Raw genomic sequence first — 21,504 nt, 5'->3', positions numbered from 1 at the left:
ATTGGTGCTTTTACTACAGAAAATATTTATTTGTTTTCAGCAACAACAAAAATGACAGAACAACCCATTAAGAAAGATCACGTGCAAGCAGTTTACTTGATATAAACCCACCTACACATAAGTCTGGTACAAGAACGGTAAAAACGCATAGCTGAGAGACATTTAGAGCACGTCTACCTGAAGTATTATGCGTAATGCTACTTGTTCTGTGCAAAAAAAATATTGCAACGCTACACTTTATGTACAATAAATAAGAAATTGACTCTTTGGAAACAGTGTGCGTGGGTTGACGGTAGAGTGGTGGACTAACGAAATAGACACTCCTGGTTCTACAGAAAATCTTCCATGTATGTGACTGCATGCGCGAGACGCAGGCCGTGCTGAAAGGACTTCGACCCAGCAGAAACATCATCCGGGTTCATCAAATCACAAGGCCGCAATACTGTTGGCTCTCAGTTGATTGAAGTGGAGCAAATATCTTGTTCAGTTAAAGGAAACAATACGTTCCCCACCCACTTGTCTGTCAACAATAGGGGAACAGGGTCTTCGTGATGCTGTATTATTAAATCTTATGTGCAGACATGCAACCGCCTGTAAAACCGCCTTTTACAGACCTCACAAATGCTGGCTGACGTTTACGTTAATATTTATATTTACAAAAATAGAATTTGCTATAAAGACCTTTGGCTTTTTAGTAGATAAACGTATTAAGGACAGAGTGATATTCAGAATATTTCCTATCAAAATCTACAAGAAACCCAGACTGAAAGAGAAGAGCATTTCAGACAGTAGGTCCCCACTCAACGTAAAGGGGAATATCACCATAGAAATACATAATGAATACCAAACACTCAAATATGACGGAGCGTATTGGCTGAAGCACAGGCGTCATATAATGACGCAAATAAAAACCGTCAAATAAAAACACAAACAAATTAAAAAAACAAATAAAGTATGAACACAAAAATAACTAAAATAATAAAACGTGGTGTACTACTGGAATAGAAACACATGATAAAAGAACAGCATACAATAAAACAATAATGAAATCCAAAATGATTCTATAAATACAGAAAGCCTCCTGTCTCCTTCAGAGGGAAGGTCAAAGGGGACCGACCCTAAGACGTCTCGTTGACTGTTCTCTCCAGCGCTAAAATTTTTGTGCTGTCGTTTGTCCTCTGCTCCAGAGACCTAGGAAAGGAGAAAAGAGGGTAAAGCATTGGATACTGTAGCATAACACTCTTACTGAAAGTTATGAAGCAGAACAGTTTCTACTGTCTGATGTAACTTCTTGCTGTGTGTGTGTGTGTGTGTGTGTGTGTAACTAATACCTTTGGAGGTCTAATAGGAGGGGTTTCTGGGGACTCGTGTCATTGCTATTGCTGAAAGGTGGACGTGTCTCGGCACTTTGGGACTCCTCCCCTTTCTGCTGCGTTTTCTCAGAGCGCCATGCTGCCATGACGACCGTGGGCCTCTCCCATTGGTCAGGATAGTCCCCACCCAGACCAAGAAGATGTGTCTCATCCAATCCTCCCTCCTCAAAGGACAGCAGGCTCCTTGACTTCACTGTGAAGGACCATGGGTAATTGAGTATACTATCGTAGAATCGAGCTGGCTAGGAAAAACTTGATAATAAGGCAGAAACCTAAAATAAAACGCTGATCTGTGACAAGTCCTATTCTTGATGCATGTGCCGGTAGAAGATTATCAAAGGGTACAAGGGCATTTAGGCCTGATCAAGCCTCCAGACGTTTAAATGACCAGTAAGTGAAGTCTGATGATATTAATTACATGTCAAACCTACACCAACAGTAAATCTCGCTCTGTACACATCATCCAGATTGTTCAAGTGTGGACTGCCAGCCGTATTAATACCTGGCTCATAGCCGGGGAGGCATTGTGTGGGAGGGAGATCAGACTGGAGGAGAACCGCGATAAAAAATGGCTGCACTGCTATTCATTCAAATGGCCACAATGCTTTTTACATCATGCTAATGATAGTCCCACTTAATGGACAATAATGACATTGGAGTGTAGACGCACAGAGCTTGCATGCCACTTCAACGTGTGTATGTGTGTGTGTGCGTGCCTCTACCTGATGCAGTGTAAGACTCCTGCATAGCCATATCTCTGGAGAGACCTGTCTCTGTAATGGAGGAGCAGGGACCGAGGCTGGGGCAAAAGCTCCCAAGGAACACTGCGAAACACAGCACCACCACCTGGACGCAAACACACACCTCGTTAGGACGCCGGGTAATGCATTTAACCAGGAAAAGAAGCCCACACCAGAGAAACACAATCTGAGCCAGCGTTGCGTAGTCTCACCATGAGGCAAGAGGAGGTCTGGGTTCCGGCAACCCTGCAGGAACGGGGTACCTTCCCCGCCACCACTGCCTGCAGAGAGTGTAGCTGCTGTATTAAAGTCCTGGAAAGGGGGGGGGGGGCAGAGGGGAATGAGAAAAAGGCAGAAGGTGAATATACAGCAAGAGTGGCATCTTGTTACTGTAAACACTGGGACTAAAAGCGGAGGGCTCTGCTTTCCCACACCTACAGGGGGACTGTTCAGCTCTTCGTCCTGGAACCCCAGTGGGGAAACCAGCTTCCCCTTGAAGCTTGGAAAGTACCAGCCCAATTTCTGAAAACTTTTGCCATCCTACCCTTTTGAAGAGTATTTAAAATATCCACTTTCGTCTCCTGTAGTGTAGAAATCATAATTCAGAAACGTTCCTACTAAAACAAAATGGAGCAAATGGAGCGAATCTTTTGTCTGAGGCGAGTGTGAAAGCAAACTAGTTTGCATGTTCTGTGTAATGATGTGACTGTTGTTATTCATAATTAAGGTGTTATTCATAATTCAGTCAGTTACTGACATTATCTCTCAGACCAAAATTTGTACAGTCTCCTAAACCTGTTTCAACCAACCTCACACATTTTCCAGGTACAATAAAAAATCACATTCATTTCCCCCATAGTCAGGGCCGACGAACCAGATGTAGACCATATAAACTTGGTTTTGCTTCAAAGGACCACAAGCTGGAGAACGCCACTTTGGATCGGAGCTTACAAAAACTCTGCAGAATCCATACCCTTGGAGAACCTCCCCTGTTTTCTCAGATGAGACAGGTCTGGTGGGTACTGACACTCAAGCGGGTTTGCTGAAGACAACACACGCATGCAGAGCCATGAAGCGGAAAAGCACAGAACAGCTGAGCATAATGCACTTGACTGGGCTGGCATATGGCCTTACAGACAATGTGACAGTGTGTATACATGTCTATTCATGAGGAAAACACAATAAATTCAACTCGGAGAATTGCGCTAAAATTTCACTGGGTTGGATTCAAAATGCAGGAAAGGATTAGCACAAACAGTATGCTAATGAAGTGGTTAGCAAACGTTTGTGGCCGATCAACATTTCACTATTCATTTATTTAGCGGTAATGAATAATAACAAAGCAAACACCCTGTCTCCGTTTCAGTAAAAGCAGAGGACTGGCCAGGACATGACATCAAAATCATATTTTTGACCATCTTTAGAATCTAAATAGTCTTTAATTACATTTACACTGGAATAAAACAAGCTGATACTTTCCGTTTTGATTTGGTACAAAACTTTCTAGGTTCATGTTAATAACTGATATTGCATTAATAAGTTATATTTGTATGAATATAACTGAAGATCAACTTAAATCTGTGTAGCGGTTGGTCAAGGTGCTTTTCCACCACTCAAACAATAATTTGCTGCAATGTTCAAATGTTGTCTTGTGTGTATGTGAAGGGATGTTAGATACAGTGGAATGGGCCTTAAATATCTTTGATAATATTGCATATGATAGGGGCAACATCAAGGTCCCCCCAGATGGAATTCTAGCCTTGAGATCTTCCATGCTTGGCTACAACCTTGTGCCTGACCTCCTCAGATAATTATCTCGTTTTCTTTTTTACCCTCTATGCTCATTTCAGTACTCAGTGATACAGGACAGGACAATGAGTCCTTTTCTCTATTCAAACTGGGTGAATGAGTGATTTTCATTCTGAAGGCAACCGTAGCTCTTGTAAAATAAGTCTTAAGTTGGTAATGATTTGAGTTTTTCCTTTTGCTTTTAAAGGCCCAACTATGGATATTAAGTTATTCTCAAAGGTAAAGTAAAATTATACAAAATACTTTGCTCGTTGTGCACAAATGGTCCCCATAAATGATATAAATGGAAAAATGGAGTGTCATGATGTGAAACAACAATACCAGGCCAGACAAAAAACAAAAGGAAAACAGGCGTGACAGTGTTTTTGGAAATATTTCTTGTGACACTTTCATAGCCATGTACCATTCAATGTAATATCTGAGCAGTGCTGCTGCTCTGAAGAAAAACTTCCATATCCATTCCTCAGCTCAACTTAATGAAACATTTGGTTAAATCGAAATTAGAAACAGTTCAACAGTGTGTAGTTCCTCCAAACACCCAGATTGAAAACCGTTGCCCTTAAGGCTGGAGCACAATGGACGTCTCTTACTTGTTGGTACATTCCAGATTTTCAACTTTCCTGCGCAGCTCGCTGTTCTCATTGGAGCATGTCTCCACCCTGTGGACACAAGGGAGAATTACATGGTCAGTGTCAGGACCAAGCGTGCCGCACAAGCCCTGAAAAGTGAAGCCAAAACGTCTCGATCGCCCCCTGGTGAGTGGTCCCAGTATAGGTCATAAACCCCGCCCTCCCCATGTTATTCAATGGGACGCGAGACCAACTAAACAATTAAATTACCCTTCAATTATCTTTTTTCCGAAGCTGGTTTCTGTCATGTACTGTAGTTTGTATCACGCTAATGTAAATTCAAGAGTTTGTTTTTAAAATAAGTTGGTTTTTAGTTAGTTATTTAATGCTCTAAAAACGGTGGTGTGACGTCGTGATTCACAGCTTTGATTGACAGCTATCTGAGCCAAGGAGCCACTGAAGCGCCATCCTCCTTCGGAGGACTGAGGAGATTGGAGCTTTACATTTAATCTCTAAATTTCTATAATTGATATAATTTCACACAGACATAATGGGTTGTTCTGCAGTACATTGTGCTAACCGATCTGGCATTTCCAATCGATCTTTGAATTTTTTTCGGTAAGTTAAATTTATAAGCTATTTAATTAGTAAATAAATGTAATGTAGCTAACGTTAGCTAAAAGACAACAAGCCTCGTTAATAGCTAGCAGGTGATCGTTAGCTAGAAGTTACCAATTATTTTTGTATTAGGCCTATTCTAAATTAAGGTTAAACATGATGTAAGTTAGGCTATAACATATCGTCTAGGTTTAACAAGCAAAGGTTGTACTGTACTTGGACTTGCGATTGATTACGGTATGCGCATTCTGCGAGGGAGAGTGAGGGCGGGGCACAGGGGTGGGGCCATTGATTTCGCAGCTTTACGGCTTTACATCCTGCTCGCTACTGCGCATAACTACTGCGCAGAACTGGTCCCAAGATCGCTATCTGCGCAGACGCAAGTCCAAGATGTCAGCGCCGTATCGGGACACTGGTGGCTTCATTTTTCACCAATGGAAAAGAGCGAAAGGGCGTCGTCCATTTTATATACAGTCTATGGTCAGGACTGACAAATTAACTGGGAGAGAACACTACCCGACCAGCCCTGTGTGTACATGAAAGCACCTCATCGTCATACAGTCATTATCTACAGTGTTCATAACAAGGTTAATTAACAATAATGGAAAAAGAAAAACTGTTATTATTCCTAAAGCGATTCATTTGAGCTGGAGCATCATGAAAGACTCACTTTTTCTCCAGGGCATCCATGTATTCTTTTTTCTTTCTCCGGCTTTCTTGAGCAGAGATCTGAAGGAATAGATGTCAAACATTACCACAAATAATGGCTCACAGATATAGGATAGTTACTTCATAGTGTCACTTGGAAGCTTCCTGCGAAAAGTCTGCCACTGGTAGAAATAGAAGGGATTTTCATGTATATACAGTAAGCAACTATAATCATTAAGGAAGTCGGCATGTAACTGACACAACCATAGCATGGCATGGCATGTGGATAGGTCTAGGTCTCGAAACTCCTGCTAAATATGCCCGAACAATAACCCCTATTTCAAAGTTACTGAGATCTCTTCTAGCCACGATAGCTAAATATTTGGCAACTGGGCCTGCCTAGCACAATTACACATGATCCTAAGCATGATGGGATGTTACTTCCACACGTGTGTGAAAGCAGCTGCTTTCAATATAAGTTGTATCACGTGTTTCCTTTATTTTGGTAGCTAACAGTTAGCTAGCCATCAACAGGAATCTAATCATATACACTGAAAGTGGTGTTGGACATTTCATAAAACATAAGTCCAGGTTTCACCTTGTTCTTAATCTTCCTGCGTATCTTCTTCAGGGCTTTCTCCTCAGCCTTAGAGAGGGGCAGCTTCGTGGGAACGGGGTAACCCTCTGCAACCAGGGTTCTCCTCTCCTCCTCGGTCAGCAGGAGAGGACCAGAGCCCTGCAGCTTCTACATGGGGAGGAGGGGGAAAGGAGGTGTTAATGGAGCCCGTGGAATAACGGGGGTGGGCCAAGCCCAAGACGTAGAGAAAGTGTAAGGCTGCACACATTTTTGTTTCCTTCTGATATCTGCATGAAAAAATACATATATAGGTAAAATATCCCTTCTGTATACGTTCAATCTCATTGTAGAAATTCAAGAATAAGTACACAAACTGTTGAGGGGCGAAAAAAACAGTAGACTACAGGGCCTGTGACCTGGGCCTTTGCTCTAGTAGACTGCAGGGCCTGTGACCTGGGCCTTTGCTCTAGTAGACTGCAGAGCCTGTGACCTGGGCCTTTGTTCTAGTAGACTGCAGGGCCTGTGACCTGGGCCTTTGCTCTAGTAGACTGCAGGCCCTGTGACCTGGGCTTTTGCTCTAGTAGACTGCAGGGCCTGTGACCTGGGCCTTTGCTCTAGTAGACTACAGGGCCTGTGACCTGGGCCTTTGCTCTAGTAGACTGCAGAGCCTGTGACCTGGGCCTTTGCTCTAGTAGACTGCAGAGCCTGTGACCTGGGCCTTTGTTCTAGTAGACTGCAGGGCCTGTGACCTGGGCCTTTGCTCTAGTAGACTGCAGGCCCTGTGACCTGGGCCTTTGCTCTAGTAGACTGCAGGCCCTGTGACCTGGGCTTTTGCTCTAGTAGACTGCAGGCCCTGTGACCTGGGCTTTTGCTCTAGTAGACTGCAGGGCCTGTGACCTGGGCCTTTGCTCTAGTAGACTACAGGGCCTGTGACCTGGGCCTTTGCTCTAGTAGACTGCAGAGCCTGTGACCTGGGCCTTTGCTCTAGTAGACTACAGGGCCTGTGACCTGGGCCTTTGCTCTAGTAGACTGCAGGCCCTGTGACCTGGGCTTTTGCTCTAGTAGACTGCAGGCCCTGTGACCTGGGCTTTTGCTCTAGTAGACTGCAGGGCCTGTGACCTGGGCCTTTGCTCTAGTAGACTACAGGGCCTGTGACCTGGGCCTTTGCTCTAGTAGACTGCAGAGCCTGTGACCTGGGCCTTTGCTCTAGTAGACTGCAGAGCCTGTGACCTGGGCCTTTGTTCTAGTAGACTGCAGGGCCTGTGACCTGGGCCTTTGCTCTAGTAGACTGCAGGGCCTGTGACCTGGGCCTTTGCTCTAGTAGACTACAGGGCCTGTGACCTGGGCTTTTGCTCTAGTAGACTGCAGGGCCTGTGACCTGGGCCTTTGCTCTAGTAGACTGCAGGGCCTGTGACCTGGGCCTTTGCTCTAGTAGACTGCAGGGCCTGTGACCTGGGCCTTTGCTCCAGTAGACTACAGGGCCTGTGACCTGGGCCTTTGCTCCAGTAGACTACAGGGCCTGTGACCTGGGCCTTTGCTCCAGTAGACTGCAGGGCCTGTGACCTGGGCCTTTGCTCGTCCAACAGGTGTCTCTTCTCTATCACATCTTACCAAGAGCAAATCAGACCTGGTGTGTGGATGAAATTATGGGATATGGTGGCACAGACTGGCGAGGGAAACGGCGAGACAACCTCCACTCACCTATCCAATCTCTCAAAGATCATCGACCGCCGCGGGGGACGGTCTCCCTGTGCGATTTCTTTAGTCAAAGGCTAATCCCGCTCGGCGCACTTACGTGTGGGGCAGTAAGAAGGGGCGAGTTGGACAGGGATGAAGGTCCGCGCGGAGCCGCCTTGAGGCCTCCCTGGGGGGGCGCAGGGCTGACGGGGGAGGACGGGGTGGAGGGGCCCGGCGAGGCTCCAGCGTGCACCGGGCTCTGGCTGCCCTCCGAGTCGCTGCCGTGGGAGGAGGGGGGGGTGGGGGGCATCTGCAGACACTCAAGATCTGGTGAGGGAAAAAACACACACACACAGGTTACACACTCACAGGTTACACACTCACAGGTTACACACTCACAAACACGACTGGAGATTATCGTCACAACCATTTATAGACTTGTGGATTGCTCCAGATGTCATCTTCACGCGTGCAGAGAGGGCCATTGGCCAGCAGGGGTCCTCAGTGGCATAGTAACACGCTGGGAAGCATTGTGCTAGCCTTACTGGTTCATTCACGGTCTAGTCGTGAAATACTCAAATTGTGCGTGCGTGTGTGTGTGTGTGTGGTGGTTGCAGGTCCCTACAAACAAGGCTGGGCCGGGTTCAATTCCAAATTAAGTCACTCAATTCAGGAACCGATCGGAATCTGAGAAAATAATTGAGAATAAAAACGTTTGGACCTAAATAGCTTCACCATTTTCAGTTGACTGAGAAAGCACTGAAAACAGAAGCCTTTTCCACTGGTGTATTAATGTGGGTCTCACTTTGTGGTGACAGGTTCAGGAACTGGTCCACCTCGTGAGGCTCCAATTTGATTTGAATCTCGGAAATCTCTTTCACCTACAAAATCAGACAGCAGAGGTCAACATTGTACACGTGTGTGTGTGCATTATCACATGTCAAGCAACAGGCGTTTGCGAGAATATCAATAATATTATCAAAAATGTAAGAAGAGCTTTTAAAATTCATCCGTCTAATTCTCAGCCTCACCTTGCTGGTCCTTCCTTGTGTGGCGGACTGTGGGCCGGCCGTGGGGCTGGGGGCTGGGGGGATGGCCAGTTCAGGGGCTTCAATGATGTGGCCCTCGGGGGCCAGAGTAAGAGATAGGGTGGGCAGCAGGGCAGGAGGGTCACACAGCAGCACATCCATCTTTTCCTCCTGCTCCATGGGCCACTCCTCGCCTTCGGACTCTGATCGAGAGAAAACACGGTGAGTTGGTTATGTCTCGTATTTGTCGCTATACGCCTTTGTCTTCTCTTGCCAGATCTTGGTTGAAAAACCATAATAAAATATTGTAATATTTTTCACATGCATTTGAATGTTTTTTTATTTTATTTTTTTAAACATGTTGTTAAATATTAGAAGATTCTGTACGGGGCATCAAGGTGGCTTTACACTGACTGTCCTGAGCAGGACAGTTCAGCCTAATTTCTCCTTCTCCCCCTATAACACCCCCCCCCAGGTCGTTGGTTCTTAATCAACGTGCCATTTAAATAAAAGTGAAATATAAAAGAAAAAGTCCCTAGAAACAGATCTGAAGTTATTCATATTTAAAATACTAAATGCACCGAAAACGCTTTAACTACAATGTTTTGACTGGTTTTCGTTGAAAAAATAGTATCTCTCTCTGACTGTGTATTTGAAAAATACGCCAAATACCTCCTCCGTGTTTTGTCACAGACACCACAGGGCGCATACTCGTGACAACGTGTTATGCTGCCTACGGAGAAGACCCAAAACCCTTTCACCCGGCACTGACCTCCCCCTCCTCCGTACACCTCTCCCTCCATCTCACCTGCTTCACTCCCCTGCTCCCCAGCCAGGTGTGAGAGTGGGGACTGGGGCCGGGAGTCCCCACAGAGGGAGTACGAGTGCTCCGCCTGGATATGGGGGGGCAGCGGGGAGGAAGGGGTTAAATCCTCACCCTCATCCATGGCCTCTCCGTCCCGGCCGGACAGGAAGGGGTCGCTCAGCAGCTGGCCCAGCAAAGCATCCTGGGAAAAGTCGTCCAGGAGCTCTGTGAAGTGCTGTTGGGAGGAGAGAGGGAGACAGAGCGAGATTAGGATGATGAGGATGGAGACATTAGAAAACCCAGTCATCATAACACTTAGTTATAATAACATATACCATGTCTTTTTCATACCAGGTACCTCTACCTGTATTATTGTGAACCAGCAGAGTCTGTAATTACTGCCTATAAAAGGGTTTAACGACTTTAAGCACCCCCAGGCCAAGTAAAAAGAGCCAATGAGAGAAGCCATATAACACCTCTACCCCAATGACAGTACGGATGGATCTCTCTCACACTGATAAGAGCAGCCATATCTTAACGTCCAATCTGTGTTCTTAACGTCCCATCGCTCTTGCTGTTGTAGTTTCCCTTCTTCCCTTCTTCCTTCTTTCCAACTTTTGTGTATTTCTTTACATCTTCTGCCTGTACTACCATCGAACAATTCCTCCACACACATTCCTTTCAACCTTCCTCTGACATTCCCTGATGTGGCCTGAAAAAAGCGAATCTCACATCCCAGCGTCTGTCAGAGACAGGTTGAAACAGGCCCTTCTGCTTCAGCTGCTCCAGGTGATCTACCATCAGTCCCTGCCCTCTGCTTTTCAACTGCTCTACCTTTCAACCCATCTCAACCTCAACTTTATCCTTTGATTCTTCTCACTCTCTGACCCTTTTCAGGTTACCCACACGTTTACCTCTGGCCTTAAGGCTGTCCATCTCCTGACCAATTATCTCTGTGCCGAGGCATATGTGCAGGTCTAACTAGTTTCCGCTGCAAAATATGGTGTCATTCTAGATTATATTTCCCTGAAATATATTTCCCTGAATCTAATCAATGCTGGGATTACTATAATAATTTGATTGTTTCTGCTCTTTCTGAGAAGGTCACCTATTTTTGCCTCGGACTGATGATGCCTTACAGAGTTCTGTGCTCTGGACAATGAATGAGCTATTCAACACTACTGAAGGAATGAGCTATTCAACACTACTGAAGGAATGAGCTATTCAACACTACTGTTGTTTGATCCTTGGGGTTTAAACAGGTGTTTTGTAAAAGCACTTTGTGACATCTGCTGATGTAAAAAGGGCTTTTATAAATAAATCTGATTGAAAATTTGATTGCACATTCAGTATAGTCAATGACAACACCAGAGACATGTTCAACATTCAGATGTTAAGAAACATTAGCTGGGCGAAACTGGAGACGACTGGGTTTATTGTAGGGTGCTTTCAACCAGTTTATGTCCTTATTCCACCCCAAGTTCACAGAGTTTTGTGGAAGGACTTTCACAACATCCTTTTTGAGTCTAGAGTACTGTCTCCGGGCAGAATATACAGACCACAGCCAATAGGAATTTTAGCCAGACGGGACCTGTTTAAACTGCTAGAACAGGGAGATAGGAAACATCTGGAAAATAAGTCTTGGTGGTTCCATCAGAAGTGGGCAGAAATGGATTTGATCTAGTTGAAAAACACAAAGCAAAATTCACAGGAAAATGTTGAAGAGTCAACTAGGAAGAGAATGAGATCATAAGAAACAGTGACAAAGATGAAGGAGTGCAGGGAATGTAACGGAGGAGACAGAGAAACAGACAGAGGGAGGGAGGGAGCACAAGGAGAAAGGGAGAGAAGGCAAGGAGCCAGGCATGTGGGTTTAATTACTGAGTCAGATGGGGGGGAGAGAGAGAGCAAGAGAGAGAGAGACGGGGAGGGAGAGAGAGACAGGGGAGGGAGTGAGACTAACCAAACTGACCACTCGGCATCGGAATGTTATTTTCGCTCTTTTTCCATTGGTGACTCTTTTTCCTCATAACCAGCTGGATGAGAACTGCAGACAAACGACAGTCTGTTCAGATAAGGCCTTAAGTAAACGGCTGTAAATGCTAAGTACCAATCCAATACACGACACCCAGGTCATTTTTTAACGCTGGAAGTTTCATTTTATGTCTCTGTAATAGTTATTGCAGTTAATACATTTTACTGTAGGCTCGGGAGAGTTTAAGATCTAGACGGCTGTCGTCAGAAGCACAACCGGCCACACCGTTCTCTTATCGGACCGCTCAACTGGCAAGGAAGTACTCGCCAGCTCCTACGCGCCAGAAGGGGAAGACGTCCTCAGGCCAACGGCCAGGATTGAACTTGCAGACGGCCCGACCTATCACAAGGAGTTGATAGAGCTTACCTTGTCCGACACCAACACCGGAAATGACTGACCCGGTTGGTATTGCCACATGTGAAGCCCCCAGGCTACTGTTGGTATGCCTATACACAAACACATAGTGTCTGTCTCCCTACAAGTCTCCATGAGTAGTTAGGTGGGTAGGTTTTGCTAGAAGGTATGACGATCCTCTCAGGCATGTCTTTTTGTAATCCTCCGTATGTGTTTAGTCTGTATGTTTATATTAACAAGCGCACACCAGCCTAATGTCAGCAGTGTCTGAGTTTGCCTTCCTGCCTCTAGGATGTAGTTAGAATTATTTTAGACATCACACCAAATCACTGACAAAGACGCCGCCCTTCACAACCCAATCGGTCGACGTTCAAGTCCCCAGCAACAGAACAGCCGGCTCACATTAACTGTCACTGAGGAACCTCTGGACCACCTCTGTATCGATCGCTGTTGCTCACCAAGGCAACCACCGACTGGCACTAACCGCCCCAACACCACCATCACCAGGCTTCCTAGTCACATTGTTCTGTGCAGCAGTTGTGCTCCGGTCATGACAGTGGCGGTGTGGCAATTATGGTAGGAAAACCGTCAGGTGTTTTTTTTTTACTAGGAGAGGAATGAAGCACTGGTGGTCTGGAGGATGAGAGTTATACTCTCAGGGGGCCTATGGAACAGTCCCAGTAACCTCTCTGTCTTTACCTCGGCTAGTTAGAGACGTGAAGGTGAGGCAGGGGTTAACGTGTGTGTGTGTGAGAGAGAGTGTGTGCGCGCCTAAGGGGGTAGGAGTTGTTGGAGTGGATAAGGCATAGTTAGGCATGGGAATGTGAGTTCACCAGGTTGAGATGGGCTCCCTCTGAGGTAGTGCTGCTAAGGCAGAATGCCTCTTTGTCTGCGGGGACTGGCACTGAAGGAGCTGGGTGGTGGGGGTTCTGCATGGGAGAGGGGATGTAGGCTGGGCTTCAGGCTGTAACCTGACTCACTGGATCCTATAACAGCAGGTAGATGGATGGTTTTGAACGCATTAGATGAAGTAGTGCCTGAGAGATGGTACTCTGGAAGTCGATGGTACTGTGGAAGTCGATGGTACTGTGGAAGTCGAGGGCCCGCGTCACAAAGGGGCCCGGAGATGCGCCTTCGAGGCACTGCTATCTCACAGGCCGATGTCGAAAAAATGATGCCCAGGTTTAAGAAACTCTGGCCATTCTTTGCTATCATCAATGCAAATATCAAACATGCAAGCACGCTTGAGAAAAAAAGAACCATAACCCTAACCTTAATCATAAAATAGGCAGCTAATATGCAGTTTCCCCAGGCAGCAAGGGATTTGATCTGGCAACCACTTAGCTTCCAGTTAGATGCCATAACCACTAGGCTAACTGCTACCTCCTGATGACCAACCAGTAAAGCAGCTTATACTTGTAATATTTGGATTTGATTGACTGAATTGGAAAGACAGGGCAGAGTTGCTTTAACCTGGTCAGAGTTTCCTGGACATCAGCAGGAGCATGTTGGGGCACATTTGTCCTTTATACAAGTTGAGAAAGCGTTTGAAAGAATGTTGGTGGTGGTCTGTAATGCCTGACCCCCTGGAGGGTGTGTGTCTGTGTGTACTGTCCTCCGTGGGTTTAGGCAAAGACAGAAAGTCATCTTAACTTGGGGGAAGGGTGGCAGCGGAACTGATGACGCAAGAACTTCTACAAAACTTAGACCAGATGTTATACACCGGTAGAGAGGAAGGAATTGCTCACACAGACACAAAAACACACACACACACAGACACAAGGGTCAACTCCCTTGTGTGTAGAAGGCTGTACTTTGCCCAGGACTCTTCCTTGTTTACGGAGTCACTGATATTGAGACCAACAAACACACACAGAACTTGTACATTTCAATACTGCTGGGAACACCAAACTTTATACCCATTCAAATCCCTATTTTTGCTAATCCCTAAACCACCCCAAAATGTAACTACAAACCGAAAACCTAACCCCACTTCTGAGTTATACCTGAAAACCCGGACGAAAATAGCATAGACCTATTTGAAACAGACAAAATGTCCCTAGAAGGTAAAATTGTCTTTGTTTTACAGTTCATTGCGGGGTTTACGGTACCAAACAAAAAAGTTAAACTCCAGACACACAAAAAAAGGCCAAACTTGTATATGCTTTGGATATCATGACTGACATGTCCCTTGTATCTACCAGTGTCCCCCTACAAGACATTATCAGCCTAAAACCATCCAGAGCCTTGTTCCCAGTGTGGTGTTTGGCTGGCCCGCTGGCTGGCTGTCATGGCTGTTATCCACAGCAGGAATAGCAATACATTCCACGTCTGGAGCTCCAGCTATATCTGCAGGTTATCAGGGCCTGACCACGGGACAGAGGGTCTGACAGGGCTCAGGGTGGGAGCATCGGTGGGCTTTCAGAGTTGAGGTCTGTAGGGGGCAAGGTGGTCAGGGATGAAAGGAGCGGCCAGAGACTGGGGAAAACAATGAGTTTCTAGTGTCCGACCCTTTGGTCGTGATTTGAATTCATGGGATCAAGGAAGAAGAAGAGTTTTGGAAACAGAGTAATCCAGTTCATGCAGTCCCCCTTGGCGGGTTAGTCTTTTAGAGCTTCTGATCAGTAACTAGAAGGTTGCTTGATTGAATCTCTGAGCCAGCAAAGTTGAACGAAAATTATTATTCTATTCCCAAACAAGGCAGTTAATTGTATTTGATCACAGATGGTCTGTAAAAAAATAAAATGCTTTCTCATTCATACTTACCGGGGTAGAACTGGGCTAAAGATGTGATCCAAGTTATCCCCTCTGGGCAGGGTGAAGGGTCAGAATGATTGTTGAGATCTTCTGATTGGATAGGATTAGGTCGGGGAGGGGCTTGTTGGACTACACCAGGTAACTAGAAGTAGTCTTGGGTGTGATGGTGTATTTACTCTCCACACGCTCTTTCAAATGTTAATAACAAACAGTAATCGTGTGAACTGACAATGGAAAACTACTATACGACAAAGGACATGGCTTGTTTACATCACTGATGGGCACAGTTACAACCTATGGCCCATTCAGGTCACAAAGTACTGAACTCTATGTGAGAGTGTGTTTCTGATGGTGTTGGGGTATGGGGGAGATGGGTTTAAAAAAAGAAGCAACTACCCCGGATATTTTGATATTTCTTTGTAAATGACCGTTTGTAAATTTGTTTACATGAAATCTGAGATTAGTTTTTATTTTTTTATCCACCACTTATTAATGACTGACAGTTTCGCCCACTGGTGGAAACATGGTTAGGGTCAAAGTTCGGAGAGTGACTCACAACGTGAACAAATACATGCCTACGTGCCCTCGCATCCAAACAAAACCAACTGACAGAACCACAGGAGAAAAGAGAGAAAGAGGAAAAAGACTGGTGTTGAGAATAAATTCTCTCTCTCGCCTTTTTCTACCTCCCTCTTCATTGCCCCCGTGGCTTGTTACCAAGGCAACATAATTAAGTAAAAAAGCAGCCCCCTCCAGTGACATTTTACTTTTTCCAAGCCTACTCTGACTGAGTTAGTGGGCTTGCAGTCCCTCTGACACACCGATGCCCTTTAGTTGCTAATCAAACATTCTCAGTGTGGGTGCAATGAGTTGGTTCAAACTGGGTCAAGACCCCCTTAAGGCACAAGAGCTTCCAGTGAAAGGCTAACGAGACTGCTGAGGGGGAAAAAATTGTTTATACAGTTGTTCTCAATGATCTTGCTAAGTTAATCCACTAGGAAAACGATGTCAATGTGAAAAAATGAAGGGAGCGAGAGAGATAAGGTGAAGAAGCTGAGAGTACGGGGCAGGAGCAGGCACGTTTTCCCTGACAAGCCCTTCCCCCAGCCCTGGCTACAAAGGCAGAGGTGGGGGGGTGAAAGACATAAAACGGATGTAAGAGATGGACACGACCGATGAGATGGAGTTGCACATGTATGCAACAGGTCCCAGGTGATGACAACTTTGAAAACAAAAACAAGAGTGCCGTGAAAAAATTCCATCCTAAAATATTGAAAAATGCTTCCAGATTCTTCCCGAGTGGATGTGGGAAAAAGATAGAAGAAAGACAAATCCCGAAGAGCCGGGCTCTACGAGTCAATTGATCATCTTGTGGAACTATGATTACCAGCCCAAACGATATCCTTACTTGTTTCAGGCAGACAAATCGTTTTCAGATTTGTCTGCACTGTCATTTAGGGTTGGGACGCTACACGCCCTTCTAAAAGAAACGTAGCCAACACCCAGAACCCACACACACACAACGCCAGAGTTAACAGCTAACCGGTGCCTTGAGGGGAATAAATGGTGAGTGTAATTTTAGCTGCGTGGTAGAACATGGATGCCTGGTGGATTGAAAGCAGTGACCCCCCTCAAACACACAGCAACACACACTATGATTACAATCTTCCAGTTACTATATCTGGCTTCAGTGCAAGCTAAAAGGCCTATTGGTCGAAGTCTTCACAGTAGTAGGAGAAGAAACAGAGCGCAGTTCCCAAAGTAGACGTGGTTGAAGAGAGGCCATCATGAAACCCTGATAAAGACGTTTTTCTGGCAAAAACATTATTTCAAATAAACTTGCTTCCAGAGAGAAGCCATTCCCATGGTTACTTTACAGTTAAAAAAATGAAAATAAATATTAGGTGTCATCTTTCTAATCGTTATTGTAAAAGGATGAACATGTTGAAGGTGGTGTTAACCTTAGATTCTATTGTCTGAAGACTTTGGGCCCCATTTCACACAGGGCTTTGAGTAAAACTAAACCAGAACATCCTTTACAGTACCTAGACCTGAACGTCTGACACAATAGCCACAAGGGAATTTCATGATATCTATTTATCAGAAATTGAGACATTCTTTATTGCTGATCTCAAAGCAGCAAGGAAAGCTCTGGCATGTAAACACATTTATAGAGGCATGGCTGTAACAAGGACGCACAAAGACCACACAACAAAGCTTTTTGGGAATGTTTCACACACACATTTCACTATACATGTGAGGACATTTCTGAGACCACAAAGTACCTTAAAGGTCCTACTGTCCCTAACCCCTAACAGTCCCCAAAACCAAAATATAAACCAAACACCTAAACATAACCAGTAAATCTTAATGCCTAACCTTAACCATAAATCACTATACAAACCTAACCCAAAGCCCTTCCCTAAAATATATCATATTATTCATTTTATTACAAGAAAGAACTGGCAAAATGTCCTCACTTCTCCTGATTTCCCATGGATTATAACACTCATGAGGACTTCTGATTGAAATAAGTATAGCACTACACATAAACCTCCACTGGCAGAAAAGTATCCTGTCTTAAAAGGAGCGCTTATTGAATAGAGCCAGTGAGTAAATGGGTAAATGTGCCCTTGTATCTGTTTTCGTGCGTTCATGTATGTGTGCTGCGCGTGTCCCAGGTGACCATTTCTCCCAATAGACAGAACGCTCCAATTACATCACACAGACAGCCCTTTCAGCCTGAGGTGGTGGGTCTGTTCTGAGGGCCACACAGGATAAGGCAGCCATGCCCCTCCAGAGAACAGGCATCACTCTGTCACACACTTGGACAGTGTGCGCTTTATTTGACTAGCTGTGTGTGTGTGCACATTGGGCCTGACCTAATTCAATAAAACAGAAGTTTCTGCTCATGTTTTTCTTTACAATTACACCCCCCCCCCCCCAACAAACTATTACTACAAGTTCCATTTCAGTAGAAATCAATTTTCAAATTAAGTAAACCATATTACTAAACATGTCCTGTCTATCTTCATGTTGCTAGCATTGGCTACCAAACAACAGAAAATGCCTTCTGTAAGAGGTCGGTACGGTCAGTGTTCATCATCCCACCACTAGAGTTTTAGTGTGTCCTTAGTGTGTTCTCCCAGCCCCGGCCCACTTGGGCATGCCTTACTTGTACCCTGACAGAGAGATAAATGAAACACAGTCCTCTCTGCCCTCCTCCAGCATCTCTGAGCTGACTGTTGTACTCCTCCATGGGCGTTCTACTTTCTCCCTGAGACAATATTTGCATGGCACCACATGGGAGGTTTTTGTAACCTGGGGTGTGACAACCGGCAAGTCAGGGTGATCCTGCTCCCTCTACACGACAACTCACGTCAGTCTGACCTGTTCATCCACTGTATAAAACTCATTGTTATATCTGAAGTGCCAGTATGAGATAAGATAGAGGTTTAAATAATGTGTACAACACATGCCCTTTCCTTTCTCTATAGCTCTCTCTCTTCCTATCTCTGTACATATGGACGGAAAAAGAGAGGCGTGCCTGACTGGGGTGGACATGATGGTTTTGGGCACACGCGGGCGGTCTACTATGGGCAAGAACACGTTAACCAGCTTCACATTGCTAATCACTACTATGGTCTCAATGACTGTAGTTATAAGCTTATTCATCAAAGACATCTTACCTCTGTCTGCAACTCCGCCGCTGAGTTAAACTAAACTACACTCCTGCCAGCGTTGTAATTCTATGGTCTGTACAATGGCTGGTTCTGCCCCTGGGCAGATATAGGGCCAACTTTTGATGTCATTATCAAATATTTCTTGTGCCAGCAGTTTTAAAATACCTTTGGCCAAACCCTAGTCCTAATCCTCCTTATTACATGTAGATATGTGCTGATAAAATGATGGGCGATGCTGTGCTAAGTATGCATGCCTAGCGTCTTTATTACTATTAAGTCGTAAATGTGGGGAATGTAAATTCCACAGCAGGACAAATGGTCTGACTGAAGGACAGTTATCTGTGGTGAACTGACACTGATAGGAATGGCATGGCAACGCTGTCACTCTGCTGGTGTAAAGCAGAGATGCCATGAATTCAGTTTAAAAGGCTAGTTATGTTGCCAAGTTTAAGGGACATTTGGGAATATTTTTACGTTCAAAAGAGAAAGTGTTGATAACTAAGATTGACACAAAAGGACTTTTAAGTAACTGAAATGTCTGGAGAATTGTTATGAGCTAATGAAATAGTTCTAAGACAGTGGAAGATATAACTGGGAAGGCTAATTTACTCACTCCTTCTGCAAAGCTAATATTTAGTGGGGACTTTAATATGGTTCTAGTCAATACCAAACACTCATATCATCCTAGAGCACATGACACCAGTAATAACTCATTTGCAATCTGTCTTTTAATTAATGTGATTCAAATGAACACAATGGGTTAACATACATTGAAAAAACAGCCATTTAGACCAAAACTGCGTAACGCATTCGCAGCCGAGGTCAGTTTACAAACAGAACAAGGCCGGGATACAAATCAACAGCAAACCACTTCAGATTGAGCCTACATATGTTTACTGTGAATGCGATATTTTCCAACAAGGGAACTATGTTTCTTAAAGGTGCATTGCCAACAAACTGTAAGGGGCATCAACTTCCAGCCTTACTAAATATAATGACATTAAATGAGTCATTCTAAAACGCTGAACATCTAGCATTTATTCAATCCTGGGTGGTTTGTGCCCAGTGGGAGAGCGGGTGGACCAGGCAGATGTGCTCTCCTCATTGATGAGAGATCCAGATGGGGACTTCAGTGTACACAAACCAATAGATGAGGAGGTGAGAGTTTGCATTGTTGTGAGGAATGTCATGTCAACAAACCCCAGGGAGAGAAAGTGAGTCTGTGTGTGTAGCAAACCCAACCCAAGGAATGGGGGGGGGGGGGGGGGGCAGAGAGGACTCGAACAAAGACACTCCTGTCTTCCCATGTCATCTGAGAAAATCAACCTTTCCTTCGAATGGCACACGGGCTGACATTGACCATTCACACAGGCTGTACACTGCTCTTGCAAGATCTGAAGAAGGGGGTTTCTCGCAGTGTACCACAGAGCACTGGTGTTACAGAGGCCACACGGTTTGAGGCCAAAATAGTGAAATGACTAAAACAGAAAGACGGATTCGATGGTGACAAATATAGAAATAAGTAGTTGTGTCAGCGTGGTTTTTAGTTTCCATTCCTATAGAAGTACAAGTGAATGAATGTAGTCTGACACCAAGCCTAGGCTACAGTATAAAAGTCCCAGACCAGTGTAATGTCTGGTTCCCATCCCCTCAGCCAGCTGGATCCAACAACCCCCCCAACCTCTCACACACACAGCCCGTAGCTCCCCCTAGAAGGTCTGATGCAGCACGCACATCTTTCATTACATAATGCAGAAACCCATGAAGCATCTATTTCAAAGGCTAGCACTGGAATCTGGAGAGGTGCCTGTGTTCCTCCATTCTGATATTCTGTTATAAAAAAACGCGGCTTGAACTATGTGGGAGAAATGCACATTTGAATGTAGACTAGGGTTAAAGTTCTCTTAACATCCTTTGTCCAGGTGTGCATTGTAGCATAAGACTCGGCTGTGTTACATGACTGACTGCACTCAATATCACCATTGAATTGTGATACATGGGTTATTAACTCGAGGACACCCCAAACATTTAACTGATCGATCGGTCCATATACCTATCCGTAGGCCTACTCCAGGGGTGGCTAATGAGCAATCAATAGGCTACTACTGTAATGTCGCACTGCAAAATAGCGTTTACTCGTTTGAAAAAAATCGATGGACTGATGCCATATTATGACTAGCAGCCCAGTAAAACCTTGAGAGCCCTGATATGATTTTCAACAACAATTAAGGGGTGACTACAAGTATGGCAGTGCAGTAAAGGTGCATAAGCGTGTATAATTAACCAACGTATAACTTACTGTGCTGTATAAGATATTCTCGTTTTCTCCAGGCTCTGAAAGCTCGCTGAGATTCCGATCCCAGTGTAAAAAAGACTCGGTACTGTCCAATATTTCCATCCTTGGCCACGCGACCGTTCTGATTCAGTGTGTAGCTAGATGAAAATCAAGTATCCTTTGAGTATGATACTTTGTTGCAATGTAAGGCAGCAAATCCACTCCTTCAAACACTTTCCAGTGATGTGAACTGCAGAATGTTTACACCCTGTACACTCCGTCCACGCAAAGTTATTTCAACTTCAGGGAAGAAACGTAGTTAATGTACAGCGCAGTAATTAGAAGTTGCGTCGCAACGAGGCAACACGTTATCCTCAAATGACAATAACAAAGCGGGGGAATAATTAGACCGTGGTTAATTATTTTTTTATTTCGTTCGCGAATAAATCTACGGACTTTTTCTCCTCTTTTTCCTTGATCCAGTTTGCTACCCAAGGCTAGACTAGACCAGACAAGGAGGAATGTGTGGGGGCGGGGACAGGGGCGGGACGGGAAC

General features: G+C 44.9%; 1 protein-coding gene across 2 annotated transcripts; it reads right to left on the bottom strand.

Moving 5' to 3' along the window:
- Nucleotides 1–77: 77 nt before the first annotated feature.
- Nucleotides 78–21,447, bottom strand: creb3l2 (cAMP responsive element binding protein 3-like 2). 2 transcript variants are annotated; one of them, XM_010896498.5, is made up of 12 exons: nucleotides 20,973–21,447; nucleotides 9,848–10,079; nucleotides 9,043–9,242; nucleotides 8,817–8,892; nucleotides 8,130–8,338; nucleotides 6,356–6,502; nucleotides 5,780–5,838; nucleotides 4,513–4,581; nucleotides 2,326–2,425; nucleotides 2,096–2,219; nucleotides 1,332–1,566; nucleotides 78–1,191 (listed from the first exon to the last, which is right to left on the bottom strand). In XM_010896498.5, the coding sequence occupies exons 1-12, from the start codon at nucleotides 21,069–21,071 to the stop codon at nucleotides 1,119–1,121; spliced, it is 1,623 nt and encodes a 540-aa protein (XP_010894800.1). In that variant the 5' UTR covers nucleotides 21,072–21,447; the 3' UTR covers nucleotides 78–1,118. The 2 variants fall into 2 exon arrangements, with proteins under 2 accessions (XP_010894800.1, XP_010894802.1); XM_010896500.5 differs by having other exon boundaries at nucleotides 9,977–10,079.
- Between the last annotated feature and the right edge of the window lie 57 nt (nucleotides 21,448–21,504).

This window comes from Esox lucius, chromosome 23 (genome assembly GCF_011004845.1).
Source record: "Esox lucius isolate fEsoLuc1 chromosome 23, fEsoLuc1.pri, whole genome shotgun sequence".
NCBI lineage: Eukaryota > Metazoa > Chordata > Actinopteri > Esociformes > Esocidae > Esox > Esox lucius.
This window is presented reverse-complemented; position numbering and strand designations above follow the sequence as displayed.

What these genes read in the sequence shown, in the direction of transcription:
- creb3l2 (XM_010896498.5), bottom strand. Translation starts at nt 21,071, where the DNA reads ATGGAAATATTGGACAGTACCGAGTCTTTTTTACACTGGGATCGGAAT. An exon ending in AATCTGGAATGTACCAACAA is followed by an intron (nt 2,426 to 4,512) that starts GTAAGAGACGTC and finishes CCCCCTTTCCAG; the next exon opens with GACTTTAATACAGCAGCTAC. An exon ending in GGAGTCTTACACTGCATCAG is followed by an intron (nt 1,567 to 2,095) that starts GTAGAGGCACGC and finishes GGTCCTTCACAG; the next exon opens with TGAAGTCAAGGAGCCTGCTG.